At 44.7% G+C, this 17,710-nt stretch overlaps 2 protein-coding genes across 2 annotated transcripts in view; one reads left to right on the top strand and one right to left on the bottom strand.

Annotated features, from left to right (window-relative positions):
• Nucleotides 1-4,644, top strand: part of LOC136947724 (protein phosphatase 1 regulatory subunit 1A-like) — a gene marked incomplete in the record, with an annotated part of 9,326 nt that extends 4,682 nt beyond the window's left edge. Inside the window, 5 exon segments of the mRNA XM_067241884.1 lie at nucleotides 456-493; nucleotides 630-693; nucleotides 1,099-1,317; nucleotides 2,460-2,579; nucleotides 3,138-4,644. Of these exon segments, the coding sequence (XP_067097985.1) occupies nucleotides 456-493; nucleotides 630-693; nucleotides 1,099-1,317; nucleotides 2,460-2,579; nucleotides 3,138-3,220 (524 nt within the window).
• Nucleotides 4,645-6,341: 1,697 nt separating this feature from the next.
• Nucleotides 6,342-15,798, bottom strand: LOC136942013 (dual specificity calcium/calmodulin-dependent 3',5'-cyclic nucleotide phosphodiesterase 1B-like). The gene is made up of 14 exons (XM_067234739.1): nucleotides 15,689-15,798; nucleotides 13,321-13,434; nucleotides 12,208-12,390; nucleotides 11,680-11,746; nucleotides 11,141-11,257; nucleotides 10,704-10,844; nucleotides 10,426-10,526; nucleotides 9,857-9,982; nucleotides 9,256-9,357; nucleotides 8,112-8,232; nucleotides 7,572-7,653; nucleotides 7,208-7,325; nucleotides 6,783-6,919; nucleotides 6,342-6,473 (listed from the first exon to the last, which is right to left on the bottom strand). The coding sequence occupies exons 1-14, from the start codon at nucleotides 15,739-15,741 to the stop codon at nucleotides 6,376-6,378; spliced, it is 1,560 nt and encodes a 519-aa protein (XP_067090840.1). The 5' UTR covers nucleotides 15,742-15,798; the 3' UTR covers nucleotides 6,342-6,375.
• Nucleotides 15,799-17,710: the final 1,912 nt, after the last annotated feature.

Here is a 17,710-nt window from a genome sequence, read left to right on the forward strand (position 1 = left end):
TGTTGTCCTAGAAAAAAAAGTTGCGGCTGTGCGGGTTTGGAGTGGGTTTAGTATTGACTTGTATTGATCTTGGTTAATGGTTTCACTGTACTGAGATCGAACTATCTTTTTAACGTTAAACCTCTCAATGATCACGCTGTCATGTTACATCTATTGAACATGCTATATGAGGCTTCTATTCCTGGTAATACTGCTTATAATCCGGTTAATGACGGTCTGATGCATGACCAGTGCTCTGCTGACGTCACAGTATGTGTGTGTGTGTGTGTGGCCCGAGAGCTGGTTAAAAATGTTGATGCTGCAAGGTCACCTCTGTCCACTGTAGTAAAAACCCTGCTGTAGCAACACTGCCTGTGCACCTGCATGTACTGGATGTATGTGGCAGTTTGTGTGTATAGGTTTTCACAATATCTAGCCATTCATCTATATCTCTATTACTTTACATCCCTTTGCAGAAATAGATGAAGATCGCCTTCCGAATCAGTTGTATAAGGTACATTTAATAATTTATCAATTTGATCTGTAATCAAAAAGAAACAGAACATGTTTGGCACCTATTGACAACTGTTTGTGTGTGTGTGTGTGTGTGTGTGTGTGTGTGTGGGGGGGGGTGTTTGTGTGTGTTTCAGGCAGCCTTGTTGAACTCCCCTCGTCAGCGAAGGAAAGGGGCAAAGGGCACCCCCACAATGAAAGGTGGGTTGGTCTCCCGAGGTGGGGGGGAGGCACACAGTGGTTAGTTCTAGTGGAGCTTGAAGCTCCTCAGGTCAAAGAAGTTATTTACTGTATAAAAGTGATACTCATTAACAGAACAGTATATGTTTGTATGTATTTCATGTTCTCAACACAGCATATATCATCAATAATATGATGAGAAATTATCCTAATACCTATTCTCCTGCTGAAGAGCCTTGTGTTCATACAGTAGATTAAAGATCGTAATGAGTTAGATGAAAGGTCTGATTAAATTATGTAAAATGATCATCTCGGTATCTCTCTTGATTATTCTCTCTCTCTCTTTTTCTCTCTTGTTTTCTCTTTCTCTCTAACCTGCCTCTCTTCCCTTTCCCTCCTCATCCTCCCCCTCCCCCTTCCGTGCAGAGCTGCAGTTCATGGTGGAGCACCACCTTTACAAGCAGCAGCAGAAGCAGCAGGGCCAGGGGGACGAGTGCTCCTCGGAGAGCTGCCTCTCAGACAGACCCAGCCCCGACTCTCTGGGGGGAGCCGGGGATGAGCTGCCCGACGACGACGACTCCTGCTGGGGCTCCACCGACAGGGACGCGGCCCAGGCCTTCGAGAAGCTCCGCTGCCAAATGGAGGGTGAGGAGAGGGGGAGAGGGAGGGAGACAGAGAGAGAGAGAGAGAGAGAGAGAGAGAGAGAGAGAGAGAGAGAGAGAGAGAGAGAGAGAGAGAGAGAGAAAGGGAGAGAGAGAGAGAGAGAGAGAGAGAGAGAGAGAGAGAGAGAGAGAGAGAGAGAGAGAGCGAGGAGAGAGAGCGAGAAGGAGAGAGAGTTTCAGGGTCAAAGCCAGTGAGACAGCCATAATGGTCAGGTTAAGTGCAGTCCTGGCAGTGACCAGCCTCCCTCGGGCCAGCTGCTTTACATTCAGGAGAAAAAACCATGAGGAGCTTCTTGTCCTCATCTTCCACAACCCTGGAGAGTTGACGCTGCCCTAGGTAGCACTGTAGAGCTAGTGCCTCACACTCCAGTGGCTGTTGTGCTCCAAGAGGATGGGAGTAAGTGGATGTTGAAGATGTCACACTAATTCAAATGTCAGAATGGAAAAACGCAACAAATTTCGACAGTCAAGATGAAAGAGAGAGAGAGAGAGCGATGAGTGGATGAGAATCAATTCCTATTAGAGCTAGTCTGGTCCATGGCGGTCGTATTTACAGACTCTGCTTGTACTTTTTCCTTCACGTGGCCGATAAACATTACTACTGAATGCCAGGCTTGATCGATAGATGACACAAGGTGTATCTCTGTCACGCTAGAACTTTCGACGCTCTTCTATCGATCTGTGACATTTAAAAAAGGACAACACTCTCTTTTAGGAAACTTCCTTTTCTCGTTTTCTCATTCTCCCTTTTTCCTTCTCTCTCAACTGTGTAAACCATCTGAACATAGCTAACTGTACCAAATAAAACACAATGTAAATACACATACATACAAAAAAACAGACATTTTTCTGGTATCAGTACTTTACTTTAATTTTTTTTTCGAAAATTTGTTTTCAAAAGGTTGAAAAAATATATTTTTAAAACGTTTCAAAAGGTGTAAAAGTTTAGAAAGGCCGAATAAATATATATATATTTTTTTTTACTAAAAGATACGTTATGGATGAGACAGAGGGAGTTAGATGTTCTCAGTATTCAGATTCTACTTAAGTGAAGATCGTGTGCACTTTTGCCATCTCTGCAAACAACACGTTTCTCTCCCCCTATGTTGTTCTCTCTCTTTGTAGAGTTCTCACGGGAGAGCCTATCCGAAGCTACCGGGGGATTTGAGTGTCCCCTCTCTAAGGAGGAAGTGGGATGTTCCACTGTTCCCTTGGCAACATTGTCACAACAGCACACACAGACAGGTGCGTAGAGCGAAATAATCGAGAAGTTTACTCAGAAGGTCTACTTTGTCAGCAGTCAATATATATATATAAAATAATTAAACAAAACAAAATAAAACAAAACAGACATTTTTGTTTCTAGAATTCTTGTCCAATAACAACTTAGTGATGCAGGAGCATGAGTGTGTTTGGTGAAAATCAGTTCAAATATACTATAAAACAAACACTGATCTCTTGGATATCAACTGGTCATAAAGCAGTTCCATTTGGTCTGGTTATTCCAAGTTTGGTCTTAACATTGGTATTTTTTTTTGCTACACTATAGTGTTTATTAAATGCCTACATAAAAAATATTTACAGGTGTAGAGTAACTAGCCATCAAAACAACGTCTGACCCGTTGTGTTTTGAACCATGCACAGTACTGAAGAGATCAATATTTCAGAGACATTTCACATTCAGTTCAGGGAGATCACAAGAGCTGAAATGTCAAGCCATGGGGCGCTTTCAATTCTGTTCAAAATTGTCTTTTTTTTGTATTTTTGATCCTCCTATTGCCCTTTCATCTGTCCCTCTCCCAGCTGCAGACACACAAGGATCCTCTTCTGTGAGTCAACAGGCCGGGGGGGAAATAAAGCAAGCCAACCAGGAGAAAGGGAAATAGAGAGACACAGAGCAACATCATCAATATCAACAACAACAACACCACTATGCTGATGTTCAATCAGAAACAGCAACAACTGCAGCTGTTTGGACTGACATCATGGTCTCTTACAGGCTGGTCTCACAACCTACTGTGGGCCACAGTGACTAAGCTGGTATTCACGTTTCAAAGTTTCACAAATCTAAACTAAAGGGATGATTATGAATGTTCTCATTATGTTTTGTATCAATTTATTTCTCTGTATTTTGTTTCCACCTTTATTATCCTGGTTGGTCAAGACCTTTACATTGACACCTGGCAACTGAAGTAACCTTGTGTCAGGGAATCAGGCAGTTAAGGAATTTGACCTGGGGCATGTCGTCTTTAGTTTTAATGTGAAGTATTCTGTTTTGTGTGTTTGACATAGTTGATGGAGTGAATAAGACTACAACTCACATGCCAGGAACTGTATTCTCCATAGATCAGAGGCCTAATACATCCATATATCATTTCAGTTTCTGTCCTTCACTTCTGTCTTGTGGTTGTGCAGTGACATCTTCAGTGTCCATCTCAAAGCAATGACATCATCTTCGGAGGGCCATCAGAGCAACAAACACATTCTATATTAAGTGTATAGAAGAGACCGGCTGTTGTGTACGGTTCATGTCAGATTTAATTATGGTGCAATCGGACAAACGTCTTTTTTGCTTATCATTCTGAAATAACACAGCATTGCTTTTGTTACTACAACTTCCATATACAACACATCTCTTGCATGGCACTGATTGTACTTTAATCAACTCATTCTCTCCCAGAATCAAGCAGTAGCTCTACATCTTTAGTGGTATATCTTTAAGTGGCTCATACATTAGGATCTGTTGCCTCCGCCATTGTCACATGGGAACATTGCTGTCGAGTGTCCACACCACCAATCAGTCATCCATTCTAACCTCCTCCACAACCATGTAATAGTATATATATATTCATAGCACAGTCCAGGATAATAAGCACTCTGAGGTGATCATCTGGTTTTCCTGGAACGGCTCCCTTTGATATTCTCACTTAAACGCCATCATCGTGTACAGTGTGTGTGATGACCCTCTTATCGTTTCTTGAACTGTTTTACATAAAGTGGCTGCATGAACTAGAAAAACGTACCAGATTGTTGGGTTGTGTTATCAGATAGTAAAAAAGATTATAAGTCAACTAAAAGAAATTATAACACGAAAAAAACAAAAACATTTCCTAATCTACCATATAAAGCCATTCCGATTGGGTCTATTTGAAATAAGGTTTTAAGGTTGATTTTCAATATTTTAGTTTGGTTTAAATTGGAAATTTTTACAAACTGAAAGGAAGCAATCTAGGAATTCTGGTTCAACTTCATTTTAATTGACAATGATTACATCTGTAATCTGGATTTGTTTGATACAATAAAATAATGAAATGGCTGAAGTGTTTCTTATTTCTCATAGAACCTTAACCAGTTAAGAAATATTTGACATTAAAAGAAGATATTCGTGTGGCAAAGAGCTCACTCCTTGTATTCTTTCTCAATTTCCAAATCTCATAAAGCATCTACATCATTAAACATGAAACATAACCGTAAGGGTGAGTCGCTAGCAGGTGAGTCGCTAGCAGGGTGAGTCGCTAGCAGGGTGAGTCGGTAGCAGGGTGAGTTGCTAGCAGGGTGAGTCGCTAGCAGGGTGAGTCGCTAGCAGGGTGAGACGCTAGCAGGGTGAGTCGCTAGCAGGGTGAATCACTAGCAGGTGAGTCGCTAGCAGGGTGAGTCACTAGCAGGGTGAGTCGCTAGCAGCGTGAGTCGCTAGGAGGGTGAGACGCTAGCAGGGTGAGTCGCTAGCAGGGTGAGTCACTAGCAGGTGAGTCGCTAGCAGGGTGAGTCGCTAGCAGGGTGAGTCGCTAGCAGCGTGAGTCGCTAGCAGGGTGAGTCGCTAGCAGGGTGAGACGCTAGCAGGGTGAGTCGCTAGCAGGGTGAGTCACTAGCAGGTGAGTCGCTAGCAGGGTGAGTCGCTAGCAGGGTGAGACGCTAGCAGGGTGAGTCGCTAGCAGGGTGAGTCGCTAGCAGGGCTCCAGGACAATTCCTCCCCTTGCATTAGCAGCGCATCACTTACCAGGTGTGGAGAAATGTTGAGTTGCAATAGTTCCTAAAATAGCCACCAGGATCATAAATGATTCAGTGAATTGGGCAGTGTTAGCAAAACACACATTTATATTTTAAAATGAGACCTTTTCTCAACAAATTCCCTCAATGTAGGTTTATATATCTTTCTAAAAGGCATCCAATAGGAGAAGGCTTGTCCTGTCATTTAACGTTTGTAACATTTGATAGTTTACTGACTATATTTTCAGCATTTATAGATCATCTACTCATCGACTACTAATCTAAAGCGTTACATGCTTGTTTTGACAGATTTAGTATCAATGCTTGAAATCTTTAGATTCATGATAAAAATCACGTGCAGGGTTTGAATGTGAGATTATGTTTAATTGTTCTTCAGAATCGTATCAGAGAAAGCCTACAGACGCAATAAACCTTTTGTCATCTTTACACATGTACACATCTGATACTGTTAACATCACACACAATGGGACCGGCCCTAGAGTGATGAATAGTCTCCATAATGATGAATAGTCTCCATAGTGATGAATAGTCTATATAGTGATGAATAGTCTCCATAGTCTCTCTTCCATTTCAGACATCTGAAACATTTCATCTCCTGTTTCATTCTCAAATGTTCAACCTTTCCGTAACTGCTAAAATGCTTGGTTTGTTTCAGGCCAATAATTCTACAAGGATATTTAGTTGTAATAAAATACTTTAAATAGAACACAACCAGCATGTTTAGACATGTTCTTTAAATAGTTATAATACACATTTTTCTAATTCCTATCATAAGACTTCATTATAGTTCCCTTCAGTGCAAACTCCACAAATATGGAGGATTCAACATCTGCATATATTCCTATTGGTTTAGTCACTCACTGATGTAAAGGCACCTTATCAGCTAACACTCACACACACAGACACACACATACTCTCTCTCACACACACACACACACACACACACACACACACAAAAACGCACACACACACACACACACACAAAAACGCACACACTCACACACACATCGATACAACGATTGTGTCACACTTTCTACGATTTAGCAGGTTCCGTATCAGGAGATTGCAGACATTTATCAGAGGGCACATCCTCAGACGACTCGTCCTTTGTCATGCTGGGATCAGAGAACCCTGAGGAAGACAGAGATGGAATATATGATCGAGCGGAGCGAGGGGAGAACATTCACACCTGATAATATTTCTTTGTTATGTTTGGTTAGGGTGAAGTAAAAAGGTTGTTCATTCTCTCTCTCTCTCTCTCTCTCTCTCTCTCTCTCTCTCTCTCTCTCTCTCTCTCTCTCTCTCTCTCTCTCTCTCTCTCTCTCTCTCTCTCTCTCTCTCTCTCTCTCTCTCTCTCTCACTGTCTCTCTATCCATCCATCTATCCATCCATCTATCCATCCATCTATCCATCCATCTATGGAAGGTGGAGCTGTGGTACCGTTGGAGCCGCTCTCCTTCCATCTGAACTTGTTGTCCTCTGTGTGACGTGTCCATGTGGACCTGAAGCTGACCAGCTCAGCGGTGACGTGGGGCAGACTCCACTGCAGGCCCCTGGAGCTCTCCTTCCACAAGGAGCTGGACAGCAAAACACACAGGCTTCCTTCAGCCCACCAGGCCACCTCATACACAGCTACTGCCTGCGCTGCTGTGCCACAAGTTATTTCGAGCTTAGTAGGAGAACACGTTTTTAGAAAGTGACGCGTTGCATGAGCATTCAGCTAGTGGGTGCAGTGTGTACAATAAAGGCTGTTGTGACAGGTTTGCATTAAGTTGCATGAGTCTGGAATTGGGTTATCTGGATCTATTGCAGGCTTCTAAGACTCCTTGGGTCTATTCTTGGGGTCCATTTCTGTGTTCAGTTACCTGTGTCTGTTGCAGGGGTCTGGAGGTCCAGGATTCTCCTCAACCAGAGGAATGACTATCTTCTCTGCCATGTCCATCAGCAAGGAGAATGTAGGGTCCACAATGAAGTCAATGAAGCCTGTGTAGACGGCAACCAAAATCTGTTTTTTTATGGTCAACATCAGTTCATTTCTGGTCAAGTTATTTCCAACACTTAAATATCTACTTTACCTCAGGTTCACATTAAGATCATGTTCTTGACATTTGCAGATCACTACAGCAGGTCTAGTAATGTACAGTGTCAGTTCACCCTATGTGTGTGTGTCTGTGGAGTGCAGGCGGGTGACAGCAGGGGCAGATGGGAAGGGGAGAGTTCAGTCATCACCTATCTGAGACTCAGCGATGAGGGTGCTGTTCCGGTCACAGAGAGGAGAGAAGGGAAGACCCAGCTGTGCTTCTCGGTCCCCCTCACAAAGACAAGAGGCATACAGACAACATGTTAGACACTGTGCCAGACCAGTTAGGCTAACCTGGTATTACAGCTGTTCCAAGACTGGGGTTATTTTCCCTCTGCAGCGATACTGTGCAGTCAGTGCCTCGCTCCCTGTCCTCAAATGTCTCCCTGTTCTCCCATTCTCCTCAGTACACTTCTGTTCTCTACACCTCTACCCCTTCACTCTCTACACCTCTACCTTTACCTCTCCTCTCTACACCTCCTCTCCTCTCTGCATCTCTACCCCTCCTCTCCTCTCCACACCTACTGTCCTCTCTGCATCTCTACCCCTCCTCTCCTCTCCACACCTCCTCTCCTCTCCACACCTCCTCTCCTCTCTGCATCTCTACCCCTCCTCTCCACTCCACACCTCCTCTCCTCTCTGCATCTCTACCCCTCCTCTCCTCTCCACACCTCCTCCAGATGTTCTACCTGTCTGAAGAACTCCTCCATGAGAGACTTGGTCCAGCGAGAGTGCAGGTTCCAGGGCTTGGATGGATGGCTGATGTCTGCTGTATGCAGGAGGAGGGACAGTGCTCTGGGTTTGTTTATCCTGTTCAGAAACACAGGAAACGGCTACTCGCTATGGCCCTGTGTGCATAGTACACAGTTTGTCAAGGAAGTCAGATGGCTGAGCGGTTAGGAAATCAGGCTAGTAATCTGAAGGTTGCCAGTTTGATTCCCGGCCATGCCAAATGACATTGTGTCCTTGGGCAAGGCACTTCACCCTACTTGCCTCGGGGGAATGTCCCTGTACTTACTGTAAGTCGCTCTGGATAAGAGCATCTGCTAAATGACTGAATGTAAATGTAATGTAAATGACTAAATGTAATGCCAATCCTGCTCACGGCAGTATGAAGAGACGTGTTTTGGGTGCACATGAGCCCAGCAGCCACCAGGGGGCGTGTCACAGCAGACACTGTGTAAGATACTCAAGCCCCCATGAATACACCCAGTTCTCAAAAGGTGTGTTGAGTTTGCACAGTGCTCCTTTGTCTACAGTATGTTAGGCTCTTTCAGGTCAGACAAGACCTACAGTATTAGACTGATTACAGCAGCGAACTATGATGACGTGAAATGATGTTATTTAAGACCACGACAATGACATGTTTTGCTCTCTGTGTCGAAACATTGTTTGAAGACCAGGAACATTTGCGATTGCATCTGTCAGTGGTATACATTTAGACTTCTTCTTCTCATCGTCCTTCTCCACCCTCATGGGTGAACGCAGAGCTGTCGTCTCGACAGGCAACATCAGGTAACACCCTGCAGCATGTCGTGAGAAGAGTTTCACCCAGCGGAATGGGAGACGTCTGTACAGCAACAAAACAGGAAGGCTCAAATGTGAACTTGATGCTATTCATGCAGTTATGGGGCAGGATGTTTCACCCTGAGAATGTCTGATGCTGAAACTGTGGTAACAGTGCAAACGACTGTCAGAGCGCTGCGTGTCTCACCTCCAACCCCACATCAGGGAAGTGGCTAAAAGCCCCTTAGATTGTGGTGACTCTCTTACTAATATCTGGAACAGTTTTTAAAGCTGAAGAATTTGTGTGTGTGTGTGTGTGTGTATTACCCCTCCTGCTGCTGTAGAGAAGCTTTCATGGATTTGATCTGGAGGAGGTGAGAGGTCATGTCTGTAGCCAGGACCATCTCGATGACCAGTGCTCGTAGCTCCCTGCCACATCACAAACACACACATTTACACACACATTCACACAAACAGATAAGCACACGCACACACACATTCACACAAACAAACATAAAAAAGGCGTCCGATTACTGGAACCAGGAGTGTGGTTGAGAAGATATGTCAGATAAGCGCACTAATGACGTACATTCTGGATAGCTGGTCAGTAGCTAGACCTTTTTAGATTTCCTGATAGCGTTATTTGTTTTTGACGGCATCTTGGATAATTTACAATCCTTCTTGTATTTAATCATCTATTTACAGCTGCTTCTCTTTACAATAATCTTCAGACTTTTTCAGTTCAGCCAACATGATAAAATGTCACATATCACAATATTCATGTGTTTCATGTCAATTCTGGTGAATATTGTTACTTTCTCCACCTCTCGGTCACTCAAATTAGATGTGTAAACCAAAGAGATTGGAAATGTGGTCTCCATGGTGATACGAAATGTGGTCTGCTTGAGGACGTTCTCCAGAGCCTCACCTCCACTCCTCTCCTGAGAGGTTCATGAAGATGTTCATCTGCTCCTCCTGCAGCAGACGGAAAGCAGCACTAATATGGTGGCTTTCCTGGACCGACCTATCGTTGTAGATCATGGCCAACTCTGACCTATCACAGAACAGAAAGAAGGCGTGAGAAGCCATGCAACCTCCTTACCAAGTGTGAGAAACCAAATGCTTCCCTTTTCACAGAACTGGCTACCTAAGATTTGTACTGCAGTCACAGAGCCGATGGGATGCTTAGTTTCTGTAAACTGTAGGACTGTCCATTTCATATTCCTCCATGCTCGTAACCTTATTGAGGGAAAGCATGTTTTTGTGCCCAAAATAAAGCTTGAGGCGTGCCAGGAAATGAAATTCTCTCTCCACAAGAAACAAGAGCAACTGTTCTGCTTTGCTATATTAAACTAAGACAACAGTATGGCATTGTCTTACTCTATAGTCTCTGTTTGCTCGATATTTCTCTCTCTCTCTCTCTCTCTCTCTCTCTCTCTCTCTCTCTCTCTCTCTCGCACACACACACACACACACACACACACGGTGGTGTCTTACTTGGTGTGAATGTGAAAGTTGTTAGTAGTGCCTGTGTGTTCGTAGTCATGAATGGCAGCAGCGAATAGTGAGGCCAGCACCTCCAGCTCAGTCAGCCAATGCTGTAGCAGGAAAACACACCCTGAACAGTTACACCTCATCAACATCTACTCCCATAGGTGCATGCCCTGCACACGGAAACTGCTTAACAACGATGTTCTTGTTTAAAAAAAAATATATACAGTTTAAACCATCAGTCACACAGTCTTAGACACACACACACACCACACACACTTTACCACTAGGCCGGTGCGTAGCAGCAGGCAGTGGAGTGTCTGTGTGACGTCGGCGGCGTGGACGTGGCTGTGGTACGGGTTGCTGTTCTTGCAGTAGCCCGACTCCAGCGCAGTCAGGAAGGACGTCATGCACGAGATGGGGATCTGACGCCGTCAATGAGCACCAACAGTATCATTTACATTTAGTCATTTAGCAGACGCTCTTATCCAGAGCGACTCACAGTAAGTACAGGAACATTCCCCCCGAGGCAAGTAGGGTGAAGTGCCTGGCTCAGGGACACAACGTCATTTTGCACGCCCGGGAATCGAACCGGCAACCTTCTGATTGGTAGCCCGATTCCCTAACCGCTCAGCCATCTGCTGACCCCCCTTTTATCAGGAGGGGCCCGTGTGATCAACATGAGTGTCTGTCTGTAAGTGTGATCGATATAATGGGAGACCTTGAATCTGCTGTTGAGCTGGTATCTGGTGACCAGCTCGAAGAACAGAGTCTGCAGGGCGTGGTCACAGCTGGCCGAGTTCAGCGCAAATACGTCAAAACTCCAACGGTCCACGTCCTGGAACAAGGAAGAGATCAACCGTGACCGGTCTGGAGGCTGGCGAAACATTATGGGCTGGTTGCCTAGATACACTGTAGATAAATCTAGCCCATTGCAGGACGGTGATGGAACAGGAAAAATAACAACAAACAATATTATTTGGAATTGGATCAAATCGAATTGACTGTATGGCTAGCTATGAAACATTGGGATGGGTATAGGTGTTTGATAAAGCATTTTAGTGCAGATTCAAAGGTTTACAGGTAAATCCCTTCCTGTACAATATGTTGCTTCGGATAAAAGTGTCTGCTGAAGGAACACACGTCACACTACATTACACGTCCATGGAATTGCTTCTTCGCAACGTGTACATGATTTGCTAGTTCAGGACAAAGACATTTGGTAATCCTGTCCCAGAGATGCTGAAGGCACGGCCTCACCCTGAGACAGTGGACCACGTCTTCAGGCTGGTCTGGCATGGCCGCCGTGTACGCCCTCTTAAACATCCTGGAAACACGGGAACAGGTTTAGTCACGGATGCTAAGCAAAGCAGTCCTGATTCCTTGGTGCATATTGATGTAACGACTTCATTTAGACACCGGGGAGGCAGCGTGGGCTGTGGATGTGAATTGCCCTGGAAATGTTCCCTGGGCAGGATTAGAAGCCCTGCTCCTAGAAGGATCTGAGTCTGAGGGTGAAGGTGACTTAGCAGCTCGTGCCAGTTGCTCGCGCTGAGAGAAGGCAAGTCCTGTTTTTAGACTCTGATAATGTTGAGTTAGTGCCAGGAATGGACACAGGAAATACATATATAAACTAATATCTACAAAGTGTGTTTATATTTATGTACCTACGACGGGGGCGCAACCACGTCTGTTACATGTAGTAAGTAAGACTTAATCAGGTTAAAGTGATTGAAGCCAAAGTTCTTTGCACATACAGTAAAAAAAAACAGAACGTAAAAGTCAAACCTCTCAACAAATATCCCAGCTTGCACTGCGTGGACGATGCTGCGGAACTTGGGCTTGTCGTCAGCCCGGCGGGCGGCTTGCTGAACCTTCCGGGTGAACGTGGAGGCCAGCCAATCGGTGACCTCCGACGGGACGCCATCGGACTGCAGCTGTTGAAGGTCATCTTCGACATCCAGAGACTGTCTGAGAGAGACAAGGAGACAGACTGACAGCGTGTTCACTGGGTGACTACGTATAGCTCAATGTGACGAACACGACATAAACCGCCTCGGCAGAAAGGCTCTTTTGAGCTTCAAAATATTTGAGCTGTCGACAAGCTTGCTACCGCTAATGAGCTACAATCCCAGTGTGTACCGAGGTTATTTAGGGTGAGAAAAAGAGAGACAGTTGAGAGTGTGTGTGTTTGAGTGTGTGTCTGAGAGTGTGTGTGTGTCTGTGTGTGTGTGTATCTGAGTGTGTGTGTGTCTGAGTGTGTGTGTGTGTATCTGAGTGTGTGCATGTTGGTTTTGATCTTGCCTGTGTCTGTATAATGTAATGGGGCCGTTATGGATTTACTAGCTGTCAGGATCCATTAACTTGTTTGGGGTTTGAGGCTTCATGTATAAATATTGGTTATTGAGAGAATATGGAGAGCGCATGATGACTGTTAGCCCAGTTCAGTTCCTCAGCCGGGTCCAACACTATTTTCAAATCTGTATTATCAAAAACATGGGGTGTACTTGATTTAGTACATTAAAACTAAAGCACCTTAAGTACTGTTCATATTTAGATTATTGTATTTGACCTGGATCTGATCCTATCTGGACTAACTACCATCCTGGTCTCTTGATGTGTTGTGAATAAACCCTGCTGGCTTCATCCTTCAATCAAATGAGGATGGAACCTGCCTTCTCATAGATCTGTGAGTTTTGTGACATCATACAGAACCGTCCTGTGACATCATACAGAACCGTCCTGTGACATCATACAGAACCATCCTGTGACATCATACAGAATACTCCTGTGACATAATACAGAACCATCCTGTGACATCATACAGAACCATCCTGTGACATCATACAGAGCAGTTTTGTGACATCATTCAGAGCACATCGACACAGGAGGTTCGTCTACCTGGGCCCATCGATGTAGACAGCCTCCAGGAGAGATGCCGTGCACTCCAGGTTCCTCTTGAGATCTTCAACGTCCACATGTTTCTCCTCCAGCTGCTTGACCATGCACCTCAACCTGCATGTCAGAGGGTAAAGGTCAGACCAGAAACAGCACAGCGTGGAGGCAGAGGCAGGAACAAACCACCAGAGCTGGCGGGGGAGAGGAGGGTGTCTCCTCCATAGCAGAGATAGAGCCGATACAACAACAGGTTTTCAGAGAGGAGACTTCTCCTCTAAAACGATTTGGGACAACCAGCCAACAAGATGACTATGCTTTGGGACACAAGCCATCAATCACAGGTTACTCTTTGTCAGGACAAGCCCTAAGCAAGTTAGCAGCTGGTGGTCTTCGTGCATGGCCAAGTGTTCACTGTGTACGAAACAATGAATCTTTGTGACGTACGCTGAACATTTCAAATGTTCCTTCATTAAGAAAACGTGTTATTTTGGAAACTCTAAACTAGAGGAAAAGTGTCTGTGAAGCTTTGGTAATAGAGATTGGACCAACTGTCAGGACAATAACACATTTCCAAGCCAGGACGTCTAGAGACAAAGCTAAAATCAAAGATGAAGCAGAGATCATGGTATTGACTGGTTAGGGCTGAAATGTCTGTGGCAGAAAAAAGTAAATAAGTCATTGATAACAAATAAATAAAAATTGGGGTTTTGACAAAAACAAGTGTTCCCTTGTGCTTGTGTTTGTTTCCCGTTATGTCTGGTTAAGATGAAGTGTACCATTCTGACAGATAGTACCTCCACCCGCTGATTTTAATCGCCTTAGTACTGTGTGTTCTGAAATGCTGCTGGTTAGGAATTTGACACATTACACATTTCACATTATAGACTCCAAACTTTAAACCAAAAGAATGTTGTCTTTACGTACAAAGTTGAGTATTTGCTGCTTACAAGACCAAAAACATTGTCTGCGTGACATCGTTGATACATTATCTTATGGTGCAATGGAAACTTGTCTGGCCTGAACCTCAGATATGGTACAATGATAACTGCACTCAATCAAAGGTAAACAAAACACACCGTTAAGAGCATGGTGTTTAATTTCATGTCTGAGTTGTTGTGGTCAACAATCACTTCTCCAACCGCAGAGGAAGTGTTTGCATGAAGAGCAGTCGGCCAGGAGAGCCTTACAGCTTTTCAAGGGTCTATCACGTTGGCAGCGGCTTTGAAAAGCCATTCCGTCGTATAAATAGCCAGTGGAATGGTGCCTCTGATTCCTGATAATGTTTTTTGATAACGTGTCAGCTTTGTGTTGGTGTTCAAAGTAAAAAAAAAAAGAAAGAAAAAAAGTTGGTCAGCATTTGTAGTAATACTCATAATAAAGGGTTTCATTGCTTGAGAGATGTATTGTTCACCCATATGGGCTTTACCGGTGTCATGTCACAGGGCCTTCATGACAGCACAGACGCGCATGTGGGATGATGCTTGTTTTGAAGAAACAGACTCCCTCAAGCATTGTTGCAAATTCTGCAATTAGACAATTTCTTTTGTTCTACTTAACTTTATTTGACCAACCTCACTGAAGTAGGTGCACAAGATCGTACCCATCTTGTTCATTGCTTGAAGTTATATGTACAAACATATCGTGATTTTATACCCTTCACCACTAAAAGGATAAAAAGAAACATTATGTTTAGGAGATTTTAGCATGTCCATAGCGACTTACAATAAGTTAATACAATACTGGGATGCAGGCCCACAACCTGGAGAAACCAGGTCTCAAACAACATAATGTGTATCACTGTATTCAGCCACTGCTGCAAAAGGCTCGCCTCTCGCCAAAAGAAAATCATATTTACATTTGCAGCATTCACACCAATCAAAGGAATAGATGCTTGAGAATGGGAGCACGCAAAGAGGGCCAAAACACAACTGTGCTCTCAGCAAACTGACGTGTCACCCGAAACAAAACCACAGACCCCCCAGGTCCTCTAATAAAGAGGGAAGGAATGCTGGGGGGGCAGGAGGGAGCGAGTGGACAAAGCTACTCGTGAGGCTAGTCGAGCTGAGGGGGGTGAAAGGAGAGCTTACAACTTCTGAGTCCTGAAGTGTTGCTTCACAACCACGACCTGAACAGTGAGTATAATACTAATGCCACCGTACACCATCACACGATGAAATAAATGGATATCAATGTAGAAATAGTCACAGTGTGAAAAACGATGAGAAAGAAGTCAAGCAAACAATACAGATAAACAGCATTACTAACATGGAAGGATCTTTTAAGATTAAGCTTGGTGGTGCATCTGTCAGATGAAGCGTGTGACAACAGCAGGTTGGATTCCACCCACCACAACACTCCCAGTCTCTCTTACCTGGTGATAGGGATCTGAAGATGCTTCCTACGAACTCTCACAAGCTCAGCCATCCAGCCCAGAGTGTAACTTTACTCTCACAGCCTACAGTCAGGCAATACGTAGTTACTCAGGGAGAAAACCGAGCTAGAGAGAGAGGAAGAGAGATAGAGAGAGAGAGTAAGAGAGAGAGAGAGAGAGAGAGAGAGAGAGAGAGAGCAGAACAAGAGAGTAAAAAGTTCTCTGAGCTGCCTAAACCAAAACTTGTCTGTCCTGAACAGCAATTCTGACTCACCCACCACAGACACCCACTTCTGAGGGACCCACTCTGCTGCACTGTGATTGGCCAGGCCAAAAGTGTGTCAAAGTGTGTGTGTTTGTGGGTGTGTGCCTGTGTGTTTGTGTTTGTGTCTGTGCCTGTGTGTGAGTGTGTTTGTGTGTATGTGTGTGTGTGTGTGTGTGTGAGAGAGTGTGTGTGTCTGTTCCCGTGTGCCTGTGTGTGTGTGAGAGTCTGTGTGTGTGAGAATATGTGTGTGTGTGGCAGTGAGGGAGCCCAGCCCTGGCTCTGATGATGTGTTGACTGCTAGGCTTTCAGGCGGTGTGTACTCTAAACCTAAATGCGTATTTTCCACTGCCGCACAGGCCAATCAGAGACTGAAGTCTTTCACTCTGCCCTGCTAGGCAGCCCAAACCAAAACAAACAGCCTTCACTGTCCTCGAAAGCCACCCGTGGAGGGCCTCCTGGACAGCTAGCGGGTTAGCGGGTTAGCGTGCTAGTGGGCTAGCGCTCCAATGCGTAGACCAACTAATCTTTGATAACTTCACCGTTGGAGAAAACAGAACGTGTCTCACAACCCAACTGGTGTGCTAAAAATATACAGCATCACAATAAAAACATCAACTTCACAGTCAATGATACTCAAACTTTTTTCAACCTACTACATAAACCAAAGCTTAGTTTTAGTTATCATTACGATAGAGTATTGTATATATACTGTAAACAGCACTTCACAGTCTGTTAATGCAAACATGGAAAACACTCAAAGGAGAGATTAAAACACTGTTTGAGACTACCTCAAACTCCAAGGTCTTACATTCATAAGTCTTTTTATAGATAGCTGTGAGATCTGTCTTGCACCAGAATTTTGGAAATACCCACTGTGTCCTGCCCAGCCCTCCTCCCAGTCCCTCAGTTTCCACCCTCCGTGCATGGCCCTCCCCTCCTCCCCTCCTCCCCTCCTCCCCTCGTCCCCTCGTCCCCTCCTCCCCTCGTCCCCTCGTCCCCCAGCCCTCCACCCCCCCTGGCTGCCTGTCCTTCTCCCAGACTCCCATGCTCCTTGACATTGCTCCTTGACACAGAGAACAGAAATGCATTTAATCCTGACGGACTTCCAGAAGCGACGCAGAGCAGACTGTAAGGTACAACCACGTCTCATCTCATGTGCTTTAGAACGGGATTTATTCCTACATAAACACCCAGAACATGCATTAGACCACGCTTGCCCTGCAGACCGCGTGACGTCTCCCAGATTAAGATCATCTGCTATACAAGCTATAGCATGTAAAGTATATTACATGATACAGCTTTATAACAACTTTTACTGTCATTTCCATAAATTCTGATCATAGATCAGAAAGAAAGTCATCCTGTGGGACACTTGATGACCCAAGAGATGCAGGCTGGACAAAACTTCTCAGTCCTTTTGAATGAGACAAAACAGATGTGCTGGGACCTGACCCCAAGTCAGCGTTCCTACTCTGAGAGGATGACTGATCCAGCCTGTAGTTCCAAGCCTTAGACGGGTCATTTCAACCCAGACATCACGCCCTCTCTCACAGGTCCCTGTCACCGCGTGTCACCTGGCTCTCTCTTGTCTGATGATCTCGCTTGTATTCCTATCCTGCACGGCACGGCCCTTTGTCACATCAAAAGACACAAACGTAACATAACTCATTACTGAATATTAGGTAATCAGACATGGAGCTGCCAACATAGACAACCAAGATGATGATCCAATGACAAAACGTGTCCACCAATCCCCA

This window comes from Osmerus mordax, chromosome 1 (genome assembly GCF_038355195.1).
Source record: "Osmerus mordax isolate fOsmMor3 chromosome 1, fOsmMor3.pri, whole genome shotgun sequence".
Classification (NCBI taxonomy): domain Eukaryota; kingdom Metazoa; phylum Chordata; class Actinopteri; order Osmeriformes; family Osmeridae; genus Osmerus; species Osmerus mordax.